The following is a 13796-nucleotide window of genomic DNA, read 5'->3' as shown; positions in this document are numbered from 1 at the left end:
AAATTCAAAATCAGATCATTTATAAATAAGAGGAAAAAATTACTTAAACTGCCACCACTCCTTCGTAACCACTGCTAGGCAGGATTCCTGCTGGACACAGAGAGGAGGCAGAGCAGCTGTGGGAGCTGAGAAGGGGGACCCAGGTGGAGAAGCTCCTACCCCCCCACCTTCAGAGATGGGCTTGGGATTTGGGGGTACATTGTTCCAGTGTACTGGGGTGTCATTTTCCAGCCATCAGGACTTTGTGCAGGGACGCTCTCCTCCCAGTTAGGGAGCCTAGCAAGGGAGACACAGTAAATACATCACTACATAAATGCCTATGTGATTAACATTGTGATACATGCCAGGAGGGAGAAGTGCAGGGAGAAGTGCACTGACATGCACTGACAGCCGATGGGTGGGGCCAAGAGCTCTGAAGAACAATTGAAGGTCCTCCTGTCAAGTGGCTGATTTTCCCATCAACGTGCAAGCAAACCCAAGCTACTTTGGCTTCGAATTCAGAAAACTACTGCTGTTCCCAAAGCAGTGATTTTCATTTATCTGTTCTAGAAGTCCTTTATATTTCCCAGAGCTAAAAGAAACTGTGATGCAACCAGAATTATCCTTCCGAAGCACAACTCAGGTAAAATGGCCCATGTCCCTTTTGAAGGCTTTTACCTTGAGTGGTCCCCACTGCCTGCTGAGCGCAGTTCAGACCACGCAGCCTGATTCCAGGCCCTCTGCCTTCTGGTGTCAATTGTCCTTCCGATGCTCCCTCCTGCTACTTCCCTTGGAATTCCCAGAGTGGAAGTCAGCTACCATGCCTGTCCTGCTTTCCTCGGTTTCTGCACATTTACTGTTCCCTCAGCCCTGGGTCCATTTCCCTTTCTCCATTCTCTCCCGCTTGCCTACCAGCCTTTTCTGAGGGATCCAGCCTTGGCTGGCAGTAATCCATCCCCATTCTGAACTCCCATTGTATTGGCAGCACCTCTCTTCTGGATTTCTAGCATGTTCTATTTTGTATTTAGGATGCATCTGATAGCTACTCTGGCCTTCCCAGTCCTCAAATGGGACTAGGTTGTTCTACCTAAGGACCTTTTTTTTTTTTTTTGCGGTACGCGGGCCTCTCACAATGGCCTCTCCCATTGTGGAGCACAGGCTCCAGACGCACAGGCTCAGCGGCCATGGCTCATGGGCCCAGCCGCTCCGCGGCATGTGGGATCCTCCCGGACCGGGGCACGAACCCGTGTCCCCGGCATCGGCAGGCAGACTCTCAACCACTGCGCCACCAGAGAAGCCCTACCTAAAGACCTTTGCATTCACTGTTCTTTCAGTCAGAAACACTCTTTACATCCAGTGTTAGTTTCAGGTGTACAATGTAGTGATTCAGTATTTTACATTTTCATTATATACTTTTTGAAATAATCACCACATAAGTCCAGTTACCATAAGTCCAGTTACTATCTGTCATAACATAAGTCCAGTTACCATCTGTCACCATACAAAGTTGTTACAGTATCATTGATTATATTCCCTATGTGTACATTACGTCCCTGTGACTTATTTATTTTATAGCTGGAAGTTTGTACCTCTTAATCCCCTTTACCTATTTCATTCATATCCTTAACCCGTCCCCTCTGGCAACCACCAGTTTGTTCTCTGTATCCATGAGTCTGTTTCTGTTTTTTCGATTCCACATATAAGTTAGATCATATGTATCTGTCTCCCTCTGTCTGACTTATTTCACTTAACAGAATACCCTCAAGGTTCATCCATGTTGTCACAAATGGCAAAATTTCATTCTCTTTTTATGGATGAGTAACATTTCATTGATTATATGTAGCACATCTTTATCCATTCATCTGTTGATGGACACTTAGGTTGCTGCCATATCTTGGCTATTGTAAATAATGCTTCAGTGAACATAGGGGTGCATATATCTTTTTGAATTAGTGTTTTTGTTTTTCTTTGGATAAATTCCACTTCTGAGTTTTTATCAGAAATGCTCTTCCTAGAACTTTACATTACTAACCCTTAGAGTACCAGCTGTGTGTCGGCAGGAACCCCTTTATCTGTTTGGTTCACCACTATATCCCCAGTGCCTGGAATAAACTAGGTGCTTCATTGACTGAATAAATGAAAAGTATCTGATGATTCAGATTTTCCTTAGGTCTCTGGCTTAAGCTTGTAACTAACTGTAAATTTTGTCACTCTTTAATTATTCACCGTGATTTTTGCATGAGCTGAAGTTTTTTTTGATTCTCGCTATTTTCCTTATATCTGGATCCATGGGAAATCTCAGTTGGAGTTCCCAACTGGAAATATAAGATAGAAATAGACTGGTAAGGGAGGAATTTGCATCTATAATTTTTTCATCTACTTTATTGATTTGGGAATGAAAATAATTCTTTTAGTATTTTAAAACCAGAATCCTTATTTGTGGAATCTTAGACCTAAATGTTTTTTCATCTTATGATGTAGCTTTTATTTTTTAAAAAAAATTTAACACATTTGATAGAGGTGATGAATATATCAGCTTTTATCTTTTTTATCAATTTGATATGTTATAATTATCTAAAAGCATAATAAACTATAAAACTCAAAGACCTAGGAGATTACATTAAAGCGTAGCCATTGGATTCAGGGATTAATCCAGCTTTCTATGTATTAAGTTTTTACCATAGCTGTCATAGTGGTAACTTTTAACCAGAGGAAAACAATTTTTAATATATTCAATCCCTTTAATGCTCTTTGATTTTCTCCAGCTTTAATGGTAAAGTCACTCAAAGAGCTACTTATGAAACCAAGCTGTTCTCCTTGCTGAGAAATAATGCCATCATGTCAGCCTGTTTCTTCAAAGGAGAGACTGAGTCGGTGATGGAGTGAAAATGCCTTTAACCATTTCATCCTCTGATAGATTCTTAGTTCCACGGCAGTAAATGCACTGCTGTGAATGTGTTCTTACATTGCATTTGAGTAAATAGCCAGGGCCCAGCACTAATAAATATTTGACCAAAATAGAATTGTTAATAGCCATACATTCATTTCTCCCTAGTAATCTTTGTTACCTCTACCTAACCTCCTTTGGCTTCCCATTTTCCTCATTTATGGGATGAATAAGTAGAGCACAAAGAGGATTTTGAAAGGTCCTTCTGATAGAGAAATGGAATGAGGAAAAGTATGTCCAAAGAGACTAATGCAGACTTGGGAATAAGGGGCTCTTCTAGACCTGCCATGCTTTTGGTGGAGTAGCAGGTCTTTTCACTGTGCTCTCTCTCAGCTTCTGCAAAATGTCAAAGACAGCACCGGGTTACCCTGGTGAGACTGTGTATATCGGTGTGTACCTTGGTGAGACTCTGATGACAAAGCCTTTTAGTTCTCAAAGAATAGGAATGGTACTTGATGCAGACAAGCGCAAATACCTGCTTGTGATAACTTCAGTCCTCAAGAACCATCCAGATGTTTTCAGAACGCTTTCATTGAGATGGGAAAAACACAAATTCGTGGGGTTTTTTAATTAATTAATTTATTTGGCTGCACTGGGCCTTGGGTGCGGCATGCAGGATCTTCATTGCCTCGTGCAGGATCTTTAGTTGTGGCATGGGGCTCTTTTAGTTCCGGCATGTGGAATCTAGGTCCCTGAACAGGGATCGAACCCATGTCCCCTGCGTTGGGAGCACCGAGTCTTAACCACTGGACCACCAGGGAAGTCCCACAAATTGATGTTAATTTTAAATTATTTAATGCATTTAATAGAGATGAATAATTCCAACTTTGAAAAGTGAGTTTTTCTATATACATAGAAACACACCCGAGTGTTAATAGCGGTGGCCTCTGGATGGTAGGACTGCAGGTGGGGGATTACAGGTGAATTTTCTTTTCTATTTTTTTCTATGTTTCCCAAATTTTCCACTATGATCTTATAACGTTTTCAGTGGTTTTTTTTGGTTATTTTTTTTTTTGCGGTACGCGGGCCTCTCACTGCTGTGGCCTCTCCCGTTGCGGAGCACAGGCTCCGGACGCGCAGGCTCAGCGGCCATGGCTCAGGGGGCCAGCCGCTCCGCGGCATGTGGGATCTTCCCGGACCGGGGCACGATCCCGTGTCCCCTGCATCGGCAGGCGGACTCCCAACCACTGCGCCGCCAGGGAAGCCCATAAAGGTTATTTTTTAAAATTAATTAATTTATTTTACTTATTGTTTTTTGGCTGCGTTGGGTCTTCGTTGCTGCGTAGGCTTTCTCTGGTTGTGGTGAGCGGGGCCTCCTCTTCATTGCCGTGCGCGGGCTTCTCATTGCAGTGGCTTCTCTTGTTGCGGAGGACGGGCTCTAGGCACGCGGGCTTCAGTAGTTGTGGCTCAGGGGCTCTAGAGAGCAGGCTCAGTAGTTGTGGCGCACGGGCTTAGTTGCTCTGCAGTGTGTGGGATCTTCCCGGGGCAGGGCTCGAACCCGTGTCCCCTGCACTGGCAGGTGGATTCTTAACCACTGCGCCACCAGGGAAGCCCTAAAGGTGATTTTGACAAGTGCTGTAGAGTTGCTTGTTGATGGCCGAGGGTCACCGAGGGTCACCTCCTTGAGAGCCATGTTCTAATGGTATGGCTTTGCCCCAGTCCAGGACCTGTGTGCAGCGGAGGACCACGGCTGTGAGCAGCTCTGCGTGAACCTGCTGGGCTCCTTTGTCTGCCAGTGCTACAGTGGCTACACCCTGGCCGAGGATGGGAAACGGTGTGTGGGTGAGTATCCCACCCAGCCTTGCTTGATGGGGAAACACAAGAGAAGCTAGTAAGAAGGGAGAGGGGTGCCCACATATCCAATTGCTCTCCTTTGAGTTTCAACAAAGTGGTCCAAGTTCTCTGGTCTAGTTGTTAGTCAGAATTTGAACTTTAAAGACTTCGTTTGTGGCTGAGGTTAGCATTTTCTCATTCTGGGTCCTCAGCAAAAGGCATATTTATGATAATCTATGTAAACAAAATTGTCCATTACTGATTCCCTCGGAAAGGACTGGGCGGATTTTCATTCAGTTTGGAAGGTATGTCTGGGCTGGCCTGACTTCAGTATAGCTCACGTGTTATACACGAGGTCCAGTTGGTGGTGGGTAAGGTGGCTGAGTGGCACCTCGAAGAGGCAGGCAGCCTTCCTTCTAAGTACGGATCTGCAGTTCAGTGACAGGCCCCAGTGACCGCCAGGTGTAAGAGGCCAGCTGTGTGTAGTGAGACCCCACGGTCAGAGAAGACAAATAGCGGCCTCAAACGCTGGTCCTGGGTAAGCAGTCTCAAGGGCGGTGCTCGGAACTACAGGCACTGGCTCACAGTCAGCTGAGCGGTTTCCCATTGAGCGGCAACTCCACATTGCGAGGGCCGGTGAGAGGTGGGGGGATGGCATCTAATTTCTTCGGTGATGGATAACGGTTTTCATCGGCACCTGCAGGGCAGACCATTGAATCTCTAATATGCATGTGGCACCTCCCAGTTTGTCTGCAAAGCCCTTTAAACTTGCACAGCCTCATTTATCTTTCCACCAACAAACAGTGCCCGGCAAATAGTAGGTGTTCAGTAAACTGAGCTGGATACTTATGAGGCAGAAAATCCATAAGGAAAGGAAGGGAAAGGACTTGACTGACATCAGAACTGGAACCTTCATTTTCTAACTCTGGATCCTACATGTCCTGTTCCATATTCTGTTGCTTTCAGAGGACCTGTTCTGTTCTGCTTCCCACAAACAGTCAGTGATGATTTTTTTGCACATAGAACTTACGCTTTCCAGTGCACTGTGATTCTTAGCTGAGGATGGGAAAGGAAAAAGCAACAAAACAAAGTGCAGGTGGGGCCTGTTCTTTGCAGGTGATGATGAGAATAAAATGGGTTTGTTTGTTTGTTTTTACACACTGATGGAGATTAAAACGGCCCTCATCAGACGTCCACAAATGGAATTGGTCTCCTAAGCCTGCGTTGTTTTTCCCCCTTATTCTGTGGGTCGTGACCGTGATAGGTAGCAGGGTACCACATCCATTAACACTGGCAAAAAAGAAGCCAATGTGGAAACACCAGCTTTTATTTTTTTTCTTCATTACTATTTATTGTGCAAGTAATCTATTTTCATTGAGGAACTTAAAACAGACGAGAAAAGCACTATTAATAGATTGTTGTATTTTCTTTTTTTTTTAACATCTTTATTGGGGTATAATTGCTTTACAATGGTGTGTTAGTTTCTGCTTTATAACAAAGTGAATCAGTTATACATATACATATGTTCCCATATCTCTTCCCTCTTGTGTCTCCCTCCCTCCCACCCTCCCTATCCCACCCCTCCAGGCGGTCACAAAGTACCGAGCGGATCTCCCTGTGCCATGCGGCTGCTTCCCACTAGCTATCTACCTTACGTGTGGTAGTGTGTAGCTTGTTGTATTTTCTGCCAGACCTTTCCCCACATAAGTATCTACTTCTAAACATTTTGTTAATGTTTACCAAAATGAGGTCATACTCTCTATTTTGTTTTATATACATATTTTTCCCTTACCAGTTGTTAAGTGGGGAGAAACTTTGGGTGCTGTTTTGTCAGAAGGAAATCAGTTGGAAGTAAGGCCAGTGGCTGAGCTACAGGATACAGGTTGAGGGTGTCTGGTTAATTAGGGTGAGAGAAGGAACAGGGAGGGCCCAGAGCTTGTGTGAGTGATGGGGAGTTGGCGGGACAGGGGCATTAGGGGCCGTGGCTGGGGCAGGAGACCAACCTTGGCCCTCGGGAAACTGGAAGGCAGTGGGGAGCCCAGGTCTCTGGGTGTTGCCAAATAATTGCCTAAAGGTCCTCCGTAGTAGACAGCCTTTGAGTCTCTAAGGGTTTTGCTGAAACTTCTGGAGTTTGACATTTACTGAAGAGCAACAAGCATGAGAAGAAATGCTGTGGTTGCCGGGGAGCTGGCGTGGGCTGTGTTTATTAGAGATGCGTGTTGCTCTTTCGCTGCTGTCAGTGTGTAAGAATGTCTGCCTTCCTTAGAGCAGGGGTTCAAGCTGAAGAATGGGAAACGGCGAGAGACTGTGTGTGACCCCGGCCTGATGCATGTTCTTACTCTCATCCTCTTCCACCAAATGCCTGACCTGTTAGAGGCTGGGAGTCAGATGATTAAGTGGCCCTGGACCTTTGTGGCCAGTTGCTTTGGTTAGGGAGACTGAACAAACTTCCAAAATGTCAGCTGCTGCTCGACGGGGCTGTACTGAGTGCAAAGCAAATGATGGAGGTAATAGAGGCCACAGGAGGTCAGAGAAGAGGGACAGACTCATCATGGCTAGTGTGGGGAACATCTGGGTGAGGAAGGAAGGGTAGCAATGGGACAGATGTCTAAGGCAAGGGGAGACATGAGGGCAGTGACGGTGTAGAGGTACGGACTGAGACCGGGCTGGGAGGGCCAGGTAGAGAGCTGGTAGATCAGGAGAGAGGGTCACAGTGAGAAGCCACCAAATTGAAAGCTAAACTGGCAGCCTAACCTGAAGACATCAATCTGAAGGGACTTGTCAAGATGGAGACTCCAGGTATCAGACTTAGAGCAGGAAATTTAGAGGAGAAACAGAGGCTGTTAGGGACCCTGGAAGCATTCCATTAGCCCCTGGTCTGAGTGGCCTGTATGTAGATGGGCAGAGAACGGTATGAATGTGGGGAACCATAATCCCAGTTAATCCAGGAGGGTCCCAGTTTATGGCTGTTGGAGATTGGGAGGAAGATGGCAGAAGAGTAAGACGCGGAGATCACCTTCCTCCCCACAGATACACCAGGTTACGGCTGTTGGCTCACTTCTCAAGGACACTCCCTTTCGCTTTCAAGGGGGCTCCAGTCTGAACGCGAAAGTATAGGATCACCCCAGTTAAGGCCAACCTGACTTCAGCAGGAGAGGAGACTAACTCTGTTGAAGCAGAGAATTCCTGCAGGTGAGAAGTAGGAGATGAAGTTGAAGACATCAGGTGGAACCAGAGTATACAGGGCTTTGAAAACCAGGCTAAAGGGTCTGGACTTTATCTCTGAAAAAGTGACACTAAAGGGTTTTTAAGTGGTTCTGATAAAGGCAAAGCCTCATTTTAGGAAACTTAATCTCGGGGTAGAGGGCAGGATGGGTTCCAGGGGGAAGATAGGGAGGGCTGCAAAGACCAGTTAGGAGACTATGGTAGCCCTCTGGTGAGGGGTGACAAGAGCCAGACTTGAGTAGCGAGCGGAGAAATGAAGAGAGAAGGAAGGGGTGAGGAATGAGAGAAGGTGCGATGAATAACGAGGGAGAGGAAAAGTCACAGTCGAATCCTGGGTTTGAGCTTCCATGACTCTGAGAGTGACGGCAACAGCGATGAAAGAGTGATGGGGTTTTTAGAAAAGGTAATGAAGAGTTTTACACACTGGGTTTGAAGCTGAGATGGGACACCTACAAGGACACGTCGAGAGGGAGCAGAGGCAGCGCTAACACCGCAAGGAGAGGGTAGAACCAGTGGTGCAGGCAGGAAGCGGCACGGTCCATTTCCTTCTGAATTTTAATTTCCATTTCCAGTGTTCAGTTATGTGTTTGTTTTGGACCTTCAATACAGCAAGACCTGGGCTCAAATCCCAGTTCTGCTACTTGCTAGTCATGTGTCATTTTATTTCTGAGCCTTGGTTTTCTCATCTATAACATAGAGTAAAAATACCTACATCATAGAGTTTGTGGGATTCAATAACATAACGAGTAAAGTTCCCAATACACATTAGACGATTGTTGTTACTACTGTTATTATTATAACACATATTATTATCGTCATCATCTCCTGGATGCCATGAAGCGTGGCCTTAGGAGACAGTGAAGCCTGAGCCTTGGGCTACAGCCACATGCGGGAAGCAGGCGGGAGACGTGGGGCGGGAAGAATATCCATGAGGGAACCGCCTAAGGTGGGGATGGAGGAGTTGGGGAGAGGTGGGCGAGAGAACCAGACGTCAGGGAATACGATGGGAAAGAGAATTTCTAGGCCAGGTCAATATTAATGTCATGCCCCAGCGAGGCCAAATGGAACAGAACTTAGAGAAAAAGCCATTGAGTTGAGTCATTGATTCATCTCAGCAGACATTTCCAGACTCTACCAGGCACTCTGCTAGACCTTAGGGACACAGAAATGACCAGGAGGCCATCAATAATGATCAAGAGGGGTGGGTAAAAGGACAGATTTCTAGGGGGAGGGGGGAGGGGGTGAGAAAGTAGGGACAGCAAGTCTAATCTCTTCATTTAAAAGAAGTTTGGTAGAAATTCACCATGACCAGCTACCGGTGAATGGACCCCACGGGAGTACTTTGACTCATCCCAGAATTATGACTGTGACCACATGAAAATTCAATTCTTAGCCAGACTGAGGACCTTTTAGCCAACATTTCCACACTTTTGAGTTAGTGGAACTTTAACTTCAAGTGCTAGAGTCCCAGTTCCCTAACTGCTCTTTTGACTCTGGTTAGGACTGGATTTGTTTCAACATTCAGGTGATCGAGTGGATTACTGTCTAACAGAAGTCCTCGTTTTGCTTTGGTTGAGTCGTGGTGTTTGTAATCCATCGGCTTCCACTAAAGCTGTGTTAATTTCCATCCAAAACTGTACATTTTTTCAAAGACCATTTAGCTCTATCTTTGAGGGTAAATTTTTTGCTGAACTTGCTCTTCTGATGTTTACTGACTGCCTTGTCTTTTGGGGTAGCTTTGGTCCTGTTTGCATCTTATCTGCCCAAGCAGATTGTAAACCCATGGGGGGAAGAAACCAATTCCTATACTTTTCATCTTTCACAGAGTAGACTTGCAAAATGTTTTTCTTGAATCATTTACTGAGATTGAGTGATCACAATCTCAAGTATTCATGTTTCTTTTTTTAAAAAAACTTTTCCACTTCATTGGTTTTTAAATTACAAAATCAACTTTTGCTTATTAAAAAAAAAGTCAGAGTAGAGATGTGTATAAAATCAAAACCTGAAAGACATTACTCCTCAATTTCACTTCCTGGAGGTAATCACAGCTAAAAGCCTGGCTTCTCCTTCCTGCCTTTCTTCAAAGATGTCTTACCATCTTAATCGGTTTGCAGGACAGAAATTGAGACACAGATGTAGAGAACAAACGTATGGACACCAAGAGAGGAAAGCGACGGGGTGGTGGTGGTGGTGGTGGTGGTGTTGATGAACTGGGCGATTGGGATTGACATGTATACACTGATGTGTATAAAATGGATGACTAATAAGAACCTGCTGTATAAAAATATAAATAAAATAAAATTCAAGAAAGAAAAAGATGTTTTACCATCTTAAGATGCTATTTGCTTGTCATTACCATCCAGGATTTAGCGCAATGCCTGACACGTAGTAATTGCTCAGCAAACGGTTGTGGAACAACTGAGTAGCATTAAGGTATCTCTTTACTCCCAAATTCAACCGTATCTGATTAGGGAGGCAGTGTGATAAAAATATAATGTACAGTTCTTTAATGTAACTAAATCCTAGGACCTGCTTGAAACCTTTAACTTATAATTGCAACAATCCTTTGAGGTAGGTACTATCGTCATCCACATTTTATAGGTCTCTTGACCTCTCTGTTTCAGTGGCTTCATCTGTAAATTGAGGAAAACAATACCTACCTCCAAGGGTTGTTGTGAGGGTGAAATGCGTTAATGTATGGGAAGCCTCAGTACTCTGTAATGACCTATATGGGAAAAGAATCTGAAAAAGAGTGGATATATGTCTATGTATAACTGATTCACTTTGCCGTACACCTGAAACTAACACAACATTGCAAATCAACTGCAGTCCAATAAAACATTTTTAAAAAATATATTGGAAGCACTTGGAACAGTGCTATACATGGTCAACTGAGAAACAGTTGAATCTGAATTTCTATATCCTGTATGAATTTTTGTCTTCTTATGAATGCTTGCATTTAATAATGCATCAAACATACGGTACATTTGAAAAATCATATTGAGGTCCATACCCAGAATGATGGTGGTACATAACATGGGGATTTAGCATGCTGTTATTGCTGCCCTCAAAGCTTTCCTCCTATATTCTCCTATATCAGTCACCTTCAGTGAGAAGGGAATGGTTGATATTTAAGTTGGCGACAAGGGATGGGAGGATCAATCTTTGTATTGAAAGGTCAGATTTTCAGCTTACTCCTCATGCTTGAAGCATGATCTCCCCCCAGTACAAGGATTTCTCCCTGTCTTAGTTTGCTAGGGCTGCCATAACAAAATACCGCAGAGCGAGTGTCAATAGAAATCTATTTTCTCCCCGTTCTGGAGGCTAGAAGTCCAAAGTCAGGGTGTCGGCAGCGTTGATTTCTTCTGAGGTTTCTCTCCTTGGCTTGCTGCTTCTGCATGTGGTCTTTGTTCTGTGCCCATGCATGCCTGCTGCCTCTGTGTGTGTCCAAATTTCCACTTCTCATAAGGATACCAGTCAGATTGGATTAGGACGCACCCTAATGGCCTCATTTTAACCTAATCACCCTTTAAAGGTCCTTATCTCCAAACGCAATCACCATCTGACCAACTGGGGATTGGGACTTCAACAAATGAATTTAAGGTGGGAAGACAGAATTTAGCCCAGAACACTTCCTTATTGCTATCAAAATCAATAGGAAGCTTTCTCTGAGTTTTGAACTCCTACACGTAAGAATTCAGTCATGCCCTGGGTAGGAGAGGTTTTGTGAATCTGACTCTGTGAGTGTGTCTTATATATACTCAGCAAGTAAAATGGTTCTACCATTTCTCTAAATGACAAATTTGGTTTTTCTTAGTCTGTCATCAACACACTTAAAAACCCAAACATTGCTCCGTAAAATATCCTGTTTCTTCTAAGGCCATCTTCTTTGCACCCTGATCCCTGCTGGGAGACCTTGGAATCTGACCAGATTGTAAATCAGAGACCGTCAATCTTAGGCTTTATTACCTTACGCCAAATAAGAGACAGATGAGCGATTTGTCACATGTTAGGCTGAGACTGGCTTCCGACCCTGAGATTTTAGCACTTTGTGATCTAGAGGGCCGAAGGACTACAACCAAGGAATTCATCTTTCTGGTTGTAGAGAGTAGAATTTTCAGGCAAAATGACCAAGAAAGGATTTCGTTGAAGTAGGAGAGGACTTGGAACAACAGTCCTCTGAGTTACACACATAAGTCACCTCCATACATCCGCCCCCTAAACCTGGCCTCCCTTATTTTTTTTTTTTTAACATTTTTATTGGCGTATAATTGCTTTACAATGGTGTGTTAGTTTCTGCTTTATAACAAAGTGAATCAGTTAAACATATACATATGTTCCCATATCTCTTCCCTCTTGCGTCTCCCCCCCTCCCACCCTCCGTATCCCACCCCCCCAGGCAGTCACAAAGCACCAAGCTGATCTCCCTGTGCTATGCGGCTGCTTCCCACTAGCTAGGCCTCTCTTTTTATAAGTACAATTTGGCAACCAAGGAAGTTATGCAAAGAACCCAAAACATGCAGCGAAGGATGTCAGAGTTGAACGGACTGGAACTCTCTCACCCTTAGAAAGCTTTTAGGTTCACGTGCCCAGAAGTGGGTTCTTCCGTGTCTCACGATGCCCTTCTCTGCTGTCCCCAGAGGTCTGGCAGTGAGCCAGTGGGTGGCCCTCAAGTCAAAGTGGGGTTTGACACCTTCAGGTTTTACAGGCCAGGGTCTTGGGACCCAGGAATGCTTGAATCCTGCCTTGCCAATCTCCCCTTTTCCCTTCAGTTCCCCAGAGAGCCATGCACACTAGAAACAAAACCAACACGAGAATCAAAGTCCAGGAGAAAACTTCTTATCCTGTGAGATTGGCTAATAGATGAAAATTTTCATTTAAAGAGCAGAATCACGGAAAATGCATCTCCGAACCTACCTTAAGCATTAACACTTTCTTTAAAACACATAAATGTACTTATAATAAAAATTGCTTTGGGGCTTCCCTGGTGGCTCAGTGGTTGAGAGTCCACCTGCTGGTGCAGGGGACGCGAGTTCGTGCCCTGGTCCGGGAGGATCCCACGTGCCGCAGAGCGGCTGGGCCCGTGAGCCATGGCCGCTGAACCTGCGCGTCCGGAGCCTGTGCTCCGCAACGGGAGAGGCCACAGCAGTGAGGGGCCCGCGTACCGCAACAGCAACAACAACAAAAAATTGCTTTTGATTACTCTTCCAAAAATTACTAATTTTAAGTTCATTTTAAAAATGTGATTTAAAAAGATCTTTCTTGCATAAATCATACCCATAATGTGTTGTCTATGGTTTTCAATTTTGATTTTTTAAAAATTGGAGCAAGAATTTGAAGACTTTGGGCTTCCCTGGTGACACAGTGGTTAAGAATCCGCCTGCCAGTGCAGGGGGCACGGGTTCGAGCCCTGGTCTGGGAAGATCCCACATGCCGCGAGCAACTAAGCCCGTGCACCACAACTACTGAGCCCATGTGCCACAACTACTGAAGCCCGCACGCCCTAGAGCCCGTGCTCTGCAACAAGAGAAGCCACCGCAATGAGAAACCCGTGCACCGCTACAAAGAGTAGCCCCGATCACCTCAACTAGAGAAAGCCCGCACGCAGCAATGAAGACCCAACACAGCCATAAATAAATTAATTAATTAATTTTAAAAAAAGAATTTGAAGATTTCTGTAAAACAGTCTAAGGGCAGAATCTGTAAATTTTTATGAAATTTTCCCTAATCCTTTACGTGTTTCATCTATGCCTGGTTCTAGAGAAATTTTGGTTAGCAGATTGCCTTAATTCTTTCCAAAGCTTTCAACTTGTTTTTTTCTTTTTTTAAAATTCAATTTGTTTTAGTGCTTACTTATATTTAATTGGGTTTT

At 44.5% G+C, this 13796-nt stretch overlaps 1 protein-coding gene across 3 annotated transcripts in view; it reads left to right on the top strand.

Annotated features, from left to right (window-relative positions):
- The window catches only part of MATN2 (matrilin 2), a 138713-nt gene that overhangs the window by 62826 nt on the left and 62091 nt on the right, over window positions 1–13796 (top strand). For all 3 annotated transcript variants that reach the window (XM_024756584.1, XM_024756583.1, XM_024756581.1), the window contains exon 4: window positions 4586–4708. In XM_024756584.1, the coding sequence (XP_024612352.1) occupies window positions 4586–4708 (123 nt within the window). The remainder of the gene's footprint in view (window positions 1–4585; window positions 4709–13796) is intronic.

The sequence above is a fragment of the Neophocaena asiaeorientalis genome, unplaced genomic scaffold (assembly GCF_003031525.2).
Source record: "Neophocaena asiaeorientalis asiaeorientalis breed wild unplaced genomic scaffold, Neophocaena_asiaeorientalis_V1.1 scaffold29, whole genome shotgun sequence".
In the NCBI taxonomy this organism is placed as follows: domain Eukaryota; kingdom Metazoa; phylum Chordata; class Mammalia; order Artiodactyla; family Phocoenidae; genus Neophocaena; species Neophocaena asiaeorientalis.
Note: the sequence above shows the minus strand (reverse complement) of the source record. Positions and strands in the feature narration are given on the sequence as shown.